At 38.1% G+C, this 13679-nt stretch overlaps 1 protein-coding gene across 10 annotated transcripts in view; it reads left to right on the top strand.

Annotated features, from left to right (window-relative positions):
• Positions 1–13679, top strand: part of CNGA1 (cyclic nucleotide gated channel subunit alpha 1) — an 82116-nt gene that overhangs the window by 56915 nt on the left and 11522 nt on the right. For all 10 annotated transcript variants that reach the window (XM_057726869.1, XM_057726878.1, XM_057726868.1 and 7 more), the window contains 2 exons: positions 11538–11658; positions 12399–12515. In XM_057726869.1, the coding sequence (XP_057582852.1) occupies positions 11538–11658; positions 12399–12515 (238 nt within the window). The remainder of the gene's footprint in view (positions 1–11537; positions 11659–12398; positions 12516–13679) is intronic.

Genomic DNA, 13679 nt, shown 5'->3' with positions numbered 1-13679 from the left:
ATAATTGCTTAAGGAACTTTTCTAAGTAGGAAACACAAGAGAAGGAAAAGACCTACAAAAACAAACCCAAAACAATTAAGAAAATGGTCATAAGAACATACATGTCAATAATCACCTTAAATGTAAATGGATTAAATGCTCCAATCAAAAGACACAGACTGGCTGAATGGATACAAAAACAAGACCCATACATATGCTGTCTACAAGAAACCCACTTCAGACCAAGGGACACATATAGACTGAAAGTAAAGGGATGGAAAAAGATATTGCATGCAAATGGAAGTCAAAAGAAAGCTGGAGTAGCAATACTCATATCAGACAAATTAGACTTAAGTAAAGACTATTACAAGAGACAAGGAAGGACACTACATAATGATCAAGGGCTCAATCCAAGAAGAAGATATCACAATGGTAAATATCTATGCACCCAACACAGGAGCACCTCAATACATAAAGCAAATGCTAACAGCCATAAAAGGGGAAATCGACAGTAACACAATAATAGTGGGAGACGTGAACACCCCACTTACATCAATGGAGAGATCATCCAAACAGAAAATAAATAAGGACACACAAGCTTTAAATGACACATTAGACCATCTCTACTTAATTGATATTTATAGGACATTCCGTCCAAAAATGACAGAATACACTTTCTTCTCAAGTGTCCATGGAACATTCTCCAGGATGGATCACATCTTGGGTCACAAATCAAGCCTCGGTAAATTCAAGAAAATTGAAATCTATCAAGCATCCTGTGTGACCACAATGCCATGAGACTAGATATCAATTACAGGAAAAAAACTGTAAAAAATACAAACACATGGAGGCTAAACAATATGCTATTAAACAACCAAGAAATCATTGAAGAAATCAAAGAGGAAATCAAAAAATACCTAGAAACAAATGACAATGAAAACACAACAACCCAAAACCTATGGGATGCAGCAAAAGCAGTTCTAAGAGGGAAGTTTATAGCAATACAACCCTACCTCAAGAAACAAGCAAAATATCAAATAAACAAGCTAACCTTACACCTAAAACAATTAGAGAAAGAACAAAGAAACCCCAAAATGAGCAGAAGGAAAGAAATCATAAAGATCAGATCAGAAATAAATGAAAAAGAAATGAAGGAAACAATAGCAAAAATCAATGAAACTAAAAGCTGGTTCTTTGAGAAGATAAACAAAATTGATAAACCATTAGCCAGACTCATCAGGAGAAAAAGGGAGAAGATACAAATCAACAGACTCAGAAATGAAAAAGGAGAAGTAACAACTGACACTGCAGAAATACAAAAGATCACTACAAGCAACTATATGCCAATAAATTGGATAACCTGGAAGAAATGGATAAATTCTTAGAAAAGTCCAATCTTCCAAGACTGTACCAGGAAAAAATAGAAAATATGAACAGACCAATCATAAGTACGGAAATTGAGACTGTGATTAAAAATCTCCCAACAAACCAAAGCCCAGGGCCAGATGGCTTCACAGGTGAATTCTATCAAACATTTAGAGACGAGCTAACATCTTTCCTTCTTAAACTCTTCCAAAATATAGCAGAAGGAGGAACACTCCCAAACTCATTCTACGAGGCCACCATCACCCTGATACCAAAACCAGGCAAAGATGTCACAAAAAGAGACAATCACAGGCCAATATCACTGATGAATATAGATGCAAAAATCCTCCACAAAATACTAGCTAACAGAATCCAACAGCACATTAAGAAGATCATACACCATGATCAAGTGGGGTTTATCCCTGGAATGCAAGGTTTCTTCAATATATGCAAATCAATCAATGTGATACATCATATCAACAAATTAAAGTATAAAAGCCATATGATAATCTCAATAGATGTGGAAAAAGCTTTTGACAAAATTCAACATCCATTTATAATAAAAACTCTCCAGAAAATGGGCATAGAAGGAAATTACCTCAACATAAGGAAAACCATATATGAGAAACTGAAAGCCAGCATGGTTCTAAATGGGGAAAAACTGAAAGAATTCCCTCTAAGAACAGGAACAAGACAAGGGTGTCCACTCTCACCATTATTATTCAACATAATTCTGGAAATTTTAGCCACAGCAATCAGAGAAGAAAATGAAATAAAAAGAATCCAAATTGGAAAAGAAGTAAAATTGTCACCCTTTGTAGATGACATGATATCATACATAGAAAAGCCTAAAGACTCTACCAGAAAACTGCTGGCACTAATTGATGAATTTAGCAAAGTAGCAGGATACAAAATTAATGCGCAGAAATCTCTTGCATTCCTCTACACTAACAACGAAATAGCAGAAAGAGAAATTAAGGAAACTTCCATTTACCATTGCAACAAAAAGAAGAAAATACCTAGGAATAAACCTGCATAAGGAGGCAAAAGACCTGTATGCAGAAAACTATGACACTGATGAAAGAAATCAAAGATGACAAAAAACAGATGGAGAGACATACCATGTTCTTGGATTGAAAGAATCAACATTGTGAAAACGACTGTACTACCTGAAGCAATTTACAGATTCAAGGCAATCCCTAACAAATTACCAATGGCATTGTTCACAGAACTAGAGCAAGAAATCTTACTTTTTGTATGGAAACGCAAAAGACTCCGAATAGCCAAAGCAATCTTGAGAAGGAAAAATGGAGTTGGTGGAATTAGGCTTCCTGACTTCAAAAATATACCACAAGGCCATAGTGATCAAGACAGTATGGTATTGGTACAAAAATAGAAAGGTAGATCAATGGAACGGAAAAGAGAACCCAGAGGTAAACCCAAGCACATATGGGCACCTTATCTTTGACAAAGGAGGCAAGAGTATGCAATGGCAAAAGGACAGCCTCTTCAATAAGTGGTGCTGGGAAAATTGGACAGCAACATGTAAAAGAATGAAGTTAGAACACTTCTTAACACCATACACAAGAATAAACTCAAAATGGATTAAGGACCTACATGTAAGGCCAGACACAATAAAACTCCTAGAGGAAAACACAGGCAGAACACTTTATGACACACATCAAAGCAAGATCCTTTTTGACCCAACTCCTAGAGTAATGGAAATAAAATCTAGAATAAACAAATGGGACGTAATGAAACTTAAAAGCTTTTGCACAGTGAAAGAAACCATAAACAAGACAAGAAGAGCACCCTCAGAATGGGAGAAAATACTTGCCAATGAAGCAATGGACAAAGGATTAATCTCCAAAATATTCTAGCAGCTCATGCAGCTTAACACCAAAAAAGCAAATAACCCAATCCACAAATGGGTGGAAGACCTAAATAGACATTTCTCCAAAGAAGACATGCAGATGGCTAACACACACATGAAAAGATGCTCAACATCACTTATCATTAGAGAAATGCAAGTCAAAGCCACAATGAAGTATCACCTCACACAGGTCAGAATGGCCATCATCAAAACATCTAGAAACAATAAATGTTGGCGAGGGTGTGGAGAAAAGAGAACCCTCCTGCACTGTTGTTGGGGATGTAAATTGGTACAGCCACTATGGAAAACAGTTTGGAGGTTCCTTAAAAAACTAAAAATAGAACTACCATATGATCCAGTCATCCCACTCCTGGGCATATACCCGGAGAAAACCATAATCCAAAAAGAAACATGTACCATAATGTTTATTGCAGCACTATTTACAATAGCCAGGACATGGAAGCAACCGAAATGCCCATCAACAGATGAATGTATCCTCTGCTTCCAGCTCTTACTCTCTTTCTCACTAAACCTGTTCTTCAAACTTACTGAGATATTTTCCCCCATGATCTTCAATTTCCTAGTAAATCCCTCCTTCCTATCACCCTCTTCCTCCTTCAGCTTAAGATCTGTAATTTTTTTAATTTCGATGAGTCTCTCCTTACTTCCTCTGCCCCCTTGTCCCTCCACCCCAGCTGCTGACCCCAATCTCAGATCATCCCAGGTATCTGCCTTTTGGGCTCTTTCCTACCTGAACTACTAGGCATGGTGAGAAATCACAGCACCATGAGCAGTGTTGCATCCGTTGGGACCCAGTGATACCTGTAATCCTTCCACAAATTCTTACCCTAGCTCCCTTCTTGCCTCAACCAGTTGGAAAACTGGGCATGGCCCCACTTAGAATCTTCCCGGGATTCCTCATCCTTGTTAAAATAACAGAGCATTCAATGCAGGTAGTGAATTAACCCCTCCTTCCTCTCCACCTCTTTTCTTGTCATTTACTCAGAACCATGGTCTCCGTTATTTAATCTGCTGTGGTTTCCTGCAGTCACCCCACTCTCTCATAGGTTTGCTTTTCTGTACTGGCTACTGCTTCTACCTAGAATGTTGTTCCACGTTGCAATATGCGTGGCAGGTGCCTGCGCTTTGTCCAAGATCTCTCTAGCCTTGCCTTTGCAGGAAGCTTTATCTCAGGCTCCCTGCAGAGGATTTGGTACCTCTCCCCTTGGCTCCCATAGCAGCCCTGGCCTGATCTACCTCTATGTGCTGGATAGCAGCTGTTTGACCCTCCAGATCCCTTTTCACCCTGTATTAGTTTCCTAGGACTGCTGCAACCAACTAACCTAAATTTGGTGGCTTAAAACAGCAGAGATTTATTGTTTCAGTTCTAGAAGCCGGAAGTACCACGCCAAGGTGTTGGTAGGGCCATGCTTCCTCTGCAGGCACAAGAGAAGAATCTGTTCCACCCGCTCTTCTAGCTTCTGGTAGCCACAGATATTCCTCAGCTTGCACACACATCCCTTGAATCCTCCATCTTCACAGAGTGTTTTCTTCGTGTATCTCCACAGTCTTCCCCCGTGTGTCTGTGTCCACATTTCCCCCTTTCCAGCTATTAAAGTTTCTCATAATCTAACACTATTAAGGGGAGAAAGTGGAGGCCGGGGGGGGGGGTTGAATTGGGAGATTGGGATTGACATATATACACTAATATGTATAAAATAGAAAAAAAATAAAATAAAAATAAATTATAAAAAAAGAAAAGAATGTGTAACACTATTAAAATGTTCACTAATTTTGAAATAAAGAAAAAATAATCTTAGAAATTGAAGAGGCGACTGACAATTATTAACACTTAGTTTCTTTTATGGGTCCCCAGCGTTTTTTCAGTGTGGTGCTCTTGTCTTTTTCCCCGATACTCATTGTGAGCTCTTTAGGGCCATAGTCTTATTTGGGCTTCTTTCTCACAGTATCTGGCAGAGAACCTTGTACATGGTATTTATTTCTTGAATTGAACATAGATATTCATTGCTATTCATTTGAATGTATATGTTTCATTTTCATTTCATTTTCTAATTATTCATTGCTAACATACAGAAATAAAATTAACTTTTTTTTTACATTGACTTTTTGTCCTGTGACCTTGCTAAATTCACTTATTTGTTCCAATATGCTTCTGTAGACTTTTTAGTGTTGTTTACATGTACTATCATTTCATCTGAAAATATATTTCACTTTTTTCCAATATAGACCCTTGTCCTTCCTTCCTTCCTCCCTTCCTTCCTTCCCTCCCTCTTTCCCTCCCTCCATCCCTTTCTCCCATTTCTTTCTCTTTTCTCTTTCTTCCTTTCTTCCTTTCTTCCTTCCTTCCTTCCTTCCTTCCTTCCTTCCTTCCTTCCTTCCTTCCTTCCTTCCTTCCTTCCTTCCTTCCTTTCTTTCTTTCTTTCTTTCTTTCTTTCTTTCTTTCTTTCTTTCTTTCTTTCTTTCTTTCTTTCTTTCTTTCTTTCTTTTTTCTTTTCTTTCTTTCTTTCCCCTCTTCTTCCTCCTCCTCCTATTTCTCCTCCTCCTCCTCCTCCTTCTTTTTTTGGCTTACTGCAAGAGCTAGACCCTCCCGTACAATTCAGATAACTCTAGAATATCCTTACCTTGTTCTTGGCTTTAGGGGGAACATGTTCAGTGTTTCATCATTAGGTGTGATGTCAGCTGTAGGATTTTTGTACATTTTTTTTTATTAGGTTGAGGAGGTTTCCTTCTATTCCTAGTTTGCTAGAAGCTTTTATTATGAATAGGTATTGAATTTTGTCAAATGATTTTTCTACATCTGTTGAAAAGATCAGATGGTTTGTCTCACTTTTTTCCTATTAATATAGTGAATTTCATTGTTTTTCAAATTTAAATCTATATTTCCCATCTAGGTCATGAAATTGATTTTCTGTTGTATTAGTTGTTTGTGAATTTTGTTTTCAAGAATTGATCCTAAAGATTGCAGATCTGAAATGTCAGAGAGATAACAGCAACCTTGAAGCCTTTCTTCCTTTCTAGCTGTGTTGGGTCTTTGTTGCTGTGCATAGGCTTTCTCTAGTTGCAATCAGCAGGGGCTACTCTTCCTTGTGGTGCGTGGGCTTCTCAGTGCGGTGGCGTCCCTTGTCACGGAGCATGGGCTCTAGGCATGCGGGCTTCCATAGTTGCAGTGCTTGGGCTCAATAGTTGTGGCTCATGGGCTCTAGAGCACAGGCTCAGTAGTTGTGGCACATGGGCTTAGTTGCTCTGCGGCATGTTGGGATCTTCCTGGCCCAGGGATTGAACTCATGTCCCCTGCATTAGCAGGCAGATTCTTAACCACTGTACTACCAGGGAAGCCCCTTGAAGTCTTTCTTGACCATTATTTCATCTCTCCCATTACTGTATTCAGAAATACAGGTATGATTGGGGTAGTGCACCATGGGCCAATAGCACAGAGTAATGTTTCTTTAACTGCTTCAGGAACTGCTTGCAATAGAGTTGTAGATTCCTGTAGAGGTGCTTGATAGAATTGTAGATTCCTGTGCTCTACACTATTCCTCATTCATACTCTGAGAGCAGGGCCCTGGAATCTGCATTTTAAACAAGCTTCACAGGTATCATTCATACTAAATTTAGAGAACCACTGCTTCATAACTAATTGTATGTGTATGTGTGGGTGCATAGCATATCTTTCTGCTATTTAATATGAAAAAGATATTCTGATTTTACAGATGTAAAAACTAAGGCTCACTAAGGTAAAAAACTCACTTGAGTTCGGTCAACTAATACGTGGTAGAGGCAGGTTTTGAACCCAAGTCAGAACCTGACTGCTTCCTGGACATTCATAGTTTATGTTCCAAGTTAATTTTGCCTGAATTGTTCAAAAGATTTTCTCAACCATTTGCTTTGTTTTATCTTTGTGAAATTTTTTACAGGCTGACTTATGTGAGAAATTTTTATAATTCATTTAAAAATTAAAGCTGAAGCTTACTTTCTACAAGCAGTTGTTTCCTTTTGATTCACAAATTTTGATTCAAAGATTCATGTTTGAAAACCAGCAAAGCAATTAATTCTCTAAAAGAAGACTTTTTTTGGTTCTTTTCAGATGTCTTGTTAACAAGCACATGATACGAAAAGAGTTGAAAAGTATATGAAAAAAATCAACAGTTACTGACTATTAAAAATCCTTTCTCAGACTACAAATTTTACCTTTAATACATGAAAAAAATTTTTAATGTAGAAATTCAAAATAAAATATTAGCATCTAGGATTCAATACATATGAAAAGAACTTACTATAATCAAGAAGGGTTTATTCCATAACTATTAATTTATTAATGTAGGTCATAATATTGATAGGGAAATTAAAAGGAAAAAATGATTATCTCTGTAAGAGAGCCTTAATAAAAATCAACATTTATCCCAAATTCTAATTTTTAAAAATTGGTAAAATGTGAATAAATGGAGATTTCTCGAATGTGAATCAAACATCTCTCTTAAGCTAACAGGCAGCAATATTCCTAAGCCTGAAACTCTAAAACATTCTCATAAAGTCAAGAACCATATTAGGTATCCCTCAAAACAGTTTTGATATCAGAACATTGAGACTGTTACTTGTGGGTCTTCCCTGGTTGTCCCGTGGTTAAGATTCAGCGCTTCCACTGCAGGGGGCATGGGTTTGATTCCTGGTTGGGGAACTAAGATCCTGCATGCTGCATGGTTTAAAAAAAAAAGATTGTTACTTGTTATGTTCTGGAATTTTTAGTCAAGGTAACTAGACAACAAAGCTAAGTACCTCGTGAAAAAGAAGAAAGAATAATTTGTGTGAGTACTATGATTGCGTTACTGAAAACAAATTAACAGAAAAACTATTAGAAATAATTTTTGTGAAGCTCAGTTACGTTGGCTGGTTTCAAAATAAATAAATAAATAAATATAAATATTTTTTATGATATAGCATAAACAATGAGTAAAAATATATCAAGGGAAAACTCTCTTAACTATCTTAATAGAAACAAAAATACAAAGCATCTAGAAATTAATAAAAATGTAGGATCTATATGCAGAAAAATGTTCAAATATAAAGGAAAATAATTTCCCAACTTATTCTATAGTTTTAATGCAAACTCCATCAAAATCTTTATGGTTGACAAGGCAAATTTAGAATGATGATATTTCAAACCAGTAGGGAAAAGATAGGCTATTGATTATTGACTTAGTGCTGTTTAGACTATTGACTAGTCATTTAGAAAGTATGTTTAATCCCTACCTCACGTGTTATACCAAAACAAATTTGGTAGATCAAAATTTAAGTGTGAAAAGGAAATCATAAAAGCAGTGGAGAAAATGTGTTGATAAATAATTATACAATCTGGAGTGGAATTTTGAGCATCTTTATTTTTCTATTTATAGTTTCTGTTTTCTTTTTTCCTAGAGTGAGTATGTATTAAAAAGTGATTGTGTGATATATATATAAAACAGTTTTTTTCCTATGTAGAACACTTAGGCCAAAAAGAAATTATGGGACGGGGAAGTGATTTTTTTTTTCTTCAGGTCCAAGCAAAGTCCGGGTTTGCTTCGTTCTGACATATGGGATAATATTATTTGTCCTTGTTTAATCTTTTGTACTCACATAGTTTTTTCTATGTTGTAATGGATGAAATAGTCATATATTCTCCTTTTCCTAATCGTAAGGCACAGGGTCTCCCAGAAAGAGAGGTCATTGATGACGAAAAAAGCCAGCATGCTGCAAATATAACCAGAGTATCCATGTGGATGCTGAAAAGGAGTCAGTGAAACAATTCTCTTCTCTTCTTCTTCTTCTTTTTTTTTAAATATCTATTTATTATTTTATTTGTTTGTTTACTTTTGGCTGCACTGGGTCTTTGTTGCTCTGTGCGGGCTTTCTCTAGTTGTGGCGAGTGGGCGCTACTCTTCGTTGCAGTGTGCTGTCTTCTCAGTGCGGTGGCTTCTTTTGTTGCAGAGCATGGGCTCTAGGTGCACAGGCTTCAGTAGTTGTGGCACACGAGCTTAGCTGCTCCACGGCATGTGGGATCTTCCTGGACCAGGGATTGAACCCATGTCCCCTGCATTGGCAGGAGGATTCTTAACCACTGCCCCACCAGGGAAGTCCCAAACAATTCTCTTCTTAAAGTGGTTGTTTCTGTAAAAATTACTTTAATTACATTTAAAAATATATGCAAACATTAACAAACATCACAAAAATTCTCTGTTTACTATTTATTGACTACTGGCTGCTAGTTATTTTCGTTAGTTATATGAATACTAGGGTGAAATAAAGAGCATTATTTATTGCTATCCTCACTTGAAGATGTAACGTTTTAAAGAATGAAAGGTGCTTTATAAATTTTCCCACATCAAATGATTTCTTTTTTTTTCTTTTTTTGGTTTTTGCTTTTCTACTTTGTTCATAACATAGGCAAGTTTCCTTCCGAAAGCCAGAGCTCAGTGGTAGAAAAATAACAGAGGAAAAATACCCAATACATATAATAAAAACCCAGGAGTGCAGGCTGGTGGGGGGTGGGGTGTTGTGGGGGAGGGGAGGGGAGGGATGGATGGATGACCAGCCATGGAGGATAAGGTGGAGATTTGGGACCTGTTGAAGCTGTCCAGCACCCCAGTCATCCTCTCAGCATGTGGGCTTTCTTTGGCTCTTCGTCAGCAGGACCATAACAAGTGACATTCATTATGAGAGCTGGTGTTCTTGGAGCCCGTGAACAGGGGCTGGGTTTTTGTTTTGTCAACTGGAAAAAACACACAACTTAAAGTTGAGAATTATGTTTTATTTGGGGACATTACTGAGGACTATAGTCCGGGAAGGCAGTCTCTCAGCTCTGAGAGACTGATCCAAAGAGGTAAGGGAGGAACGAGGATAAGTAGGAGTTTTTGCTGGGGGAAAAAAATCATGTAGTGGAACATCAAACAGTTACTGCTAATCACAAAAAACGGACTTCTCAAGTTAATGATTTTTGTGCTTTTCTATGTACGGGAAGAGTCAAGAGTCTGGGCTCATTGAAATTATTCCTTTGATATGCATCTTAACTATCTAGGGCTAGTATCGTGTTTTCTCCATCCTGAATTCCCCTCAGGGCGCATCTACCCTGGTGGCGGCTGCCCTGGCTGATGGCTTGATAGCGGGCAACATTCATTTGTTGTTTACTGGAATGGCAGGCAACACTCTTTGTTTACTGAAATAGCAACATTTTTTAAAATCCACGGTTTCCTTTTGTCTTTCTGCTGACACCTAGCACGTTATTAGCGGGGAGCCTTGGTCTGGGAGAGGGGAGGCTGGAATGGACACTTAGCACCCATCTAGGCCCATTTTCCTGGACATCAGGTGTTACCACCATGTAAGTCAGGAAACACCCTTCGAGATGAAATCCCCAGAGGGCAGCTGGGACTGCCAAGCAGCTGGGATAAGAGGAGCATCCTAGGCACAGCTGGGCCCTTGGGATGGCAGGGCTTCAATGTTGGGCTCCATGTTCATGGTCAGAAAGCAGTGGCTATACCTCTGCACAGGCACACCAGGGACTTCTCCAAGTTCCAGGCCACGTCACTGCAGCACGCTGGTGACCAAGTGAGGAATTTGGGGTCGATCATGAGCGCAGGTGCGTTGTCACGGGGCACCTCAGAGCCTCATGAAAGAAGGCAAGAACGGATGTTGCCTACGTGCCATTCGCGTTGCCTGGAGCTGGGCTGGGATCTGCCGCCAGGTCAGATTTGGAGGTCAGGATCACTTTGTTCTTGGCGTTTTCCTGATGCCTGAAGTGGTTGCTGGGAAGCTAAGCACTATGTGTATCAGAATAACTTAGAGGACTTGCTGAAACATGGATCAGTCATATCTGTATTCCCTCCAGATCTGAATACCGCTGAAGACCCATTTTGGTTTTTTTTTCTGAATGCCTGTGGAAATTCATAGTTGATTACACCCATTTTGGTATTTTATTTTACAGCTCTTTATTGTTACTTAATTGTTGGATGTGTATGTGAGGTCCCTGTAGCCTTGTTCTACAGCTTCATTGCCTACATATTTCAAAGCTGGGGTAAATCCAAATTAAAAAAAAAAAAAAAAAAGAGTCCTAAACCTCTGGTACATTCTTGAATTTAAAAAAATATGCAAAAACTGGGCTAGTGATGATTAAGGGCTTGGATCAGTCTGCATTCTACTAAAAATAATTCCTACATATAACTGGAAATAAGATTGTTATTACAGCCTTAGAAGAATGATAGAGTGAAACTTTTGATTACATATGTAAATATATAAAATGTCTTCCTAGGGGTTTTTCTTTTTTTCTCCCCAGATATTAAACTAACCATGAAGAAAATTATTATCAATACATGGCACTCTTTTGTAAACATGCGCAATGTGATTGTACCAGATACTGAAAAGGAAATAAGAAGGATGGAAAATGGAACATGCAGGTAAACACATGCTTTTTTCTGTGTATTTGTAATACCAGTCACAGTTCTTCAATTTAACTAGGCTTAATTTCAGTTTAACTTTTAATTTGAAACCTTGAACTTTGTAATTTATTTAATTTAGTGAATTTGTTTATACTTTGGGACAGCATAACTTGTCTAACAAATGAACATAGATATTATTGTGGTCATTCTTTAAAAGTACTGATGCCAAATATTTCCTTATTCACTGGCAAGAGCTTTCCCCATGGGACATTTCACATTTTAAGGGATAACATTACCTTAGAGAAACGTGAAAAAAAAAATACAGTGTGAAATACTAACGTGTTTTAAAAGTATAATTTAAAGTGGTCACCCTACAAATGAATAGAACTTATATAAATGTGGTTGAAGGAAATGTTATTACAAGTTAGTTCAGAAAACTGCATAATATGACCTAAAGTACAGATATCATACTTTCTATTTGATAAATATTAACATTAATAAATGCATCAAACAATACAAATATGGAAGACCTAGAAAGTAGTTTCTTAATTACATGTATGTTACTGGATTGTGCATATATTCTATCTAATTCTGTGTATTCTGCACAGTTCTCATTTCACTCTTATTAAAAACTGTTGTCTGTGATCATTTGAGAGAGAAGGAGAAGAGATGAAGCAATGGTCCCCCAATGAGAAATGTTCCCCCACAACGATTTAAAGCATTGATCTAATTCATCTCTGCCTTGTATTGGACCACAGCTCCTTTTCTGATGACGATGACAGTGCCTCTACATTTGATGAATCAGAGGGTGAAAACCCCCATGCAAGGGATTCCTTTAGAAGTAATACACACAGAAGGGGACAGCCATCCCAGAGGTGAGCAGCGTGACCTATCCCTCCACATCTGTTTTTAAACTGTTATTTAGATGAAAGGAAGGTGTTCTACTCCTCCACTCAGTAGGCTGGTAAACACTCCTGCTACCCATCTACTCTGCAGGATCTCGGGAGTAAATTGCTGCTTCTGTTCCTTACCCTTTTCTTCTCCTGGGAAACTGCCACCACCACATAAATGATAATTCATGTCCACGGGGCTCAAGTCATAAACACACTTGCTGATCATTTCCCCTGAGACCTGTGTCTGTTCCTTAGGAAACATCGTGCCTGAGTCCTGTCTGATCTCTTCCTTCTTTCTGATCCTTCTTCCAAGCAATTATATGTGAGAGGGGTTAGCTGTCATTCTCTAAAATGCTCCAACCCATTCAACCCTACTTTTGGGGAAGTAGAGCAGTAGGGTGAGTAGTGAGAAGAGAAAAGCAAAAAAATGCTTAGGGGAAAAAAGCACTTGTGGAAACTTCAAACACGTGACTCTGAGAGTGTGGAAGGAGTGTGGTATTGGTGTGCAACGGGGGTCCCATCCTATCAAGCATATTTACTTTTTCTTTGGTTTTCTCCCTCTTTTTTCTCTTTCCTTTTTCTCTTCTCACTGACCACCTTCAGCTTTCATACTTTTTTCATTTGTCTTGTCTTCCCTTCCTGTCTTCCTGGACAATCTGTCTTAGATCTCTTGCTAGGAGTCAACAGCATCCAAGTTGGTTCACTGAGGGTGGGGAGGATGCTAATATGATACATTGTGAGCATTGATTAATAAACACTTACTACAGTAAGTCCCCTACATACAAAGCTTCAAGTTGTGAAATTTCAAAGATGCAAATGTGCCCCTATATGCCAGCTGTTGTACGGGACTACTGTACTTTTCAAGGTTCTATACTGTAAGATTACAAATGTTTTCTTTATTTTTTGTGTTGGTTTTTATGTATTATTTGTGTGAAAAGTATTAGAAACCTATTATAGTACATATGGTACCACATAGCTGATTGTGTCAGTTGGGTACCTAGGCTAAGTTTGTTGGACTTATGAGAAAACTGGGCTTAGGAAGAACGTGCTCTCAGAACAGAGCTCGTTTTTGTATGTAGGGGACTTACATCATTACTGTGGTTCATGGCACTGATATTCAGCAACTCATGCTTCACGGAGGCTCTA

Source organism: Hippopotamus amphibius, chromosome 3, assembly GCF_030028045.1.
Source record: "Hippopotamus amphibius kiboko isolate mHipAmp2 chromosome 3, mHipAmp2.hap2, whole genome shotgun sequence".
Lineage (NCBI taxonomy): Eukaryota > Metazoa > Chordata > Mammalia > Artiodactyla > Hippopotamidae > Hippopotamus > Hippopotamus amphibius.
Note: the sequence above shows the minus strand (reverse complement) of the source record. Positions and strands in the feature narration are given on the sequence as shown.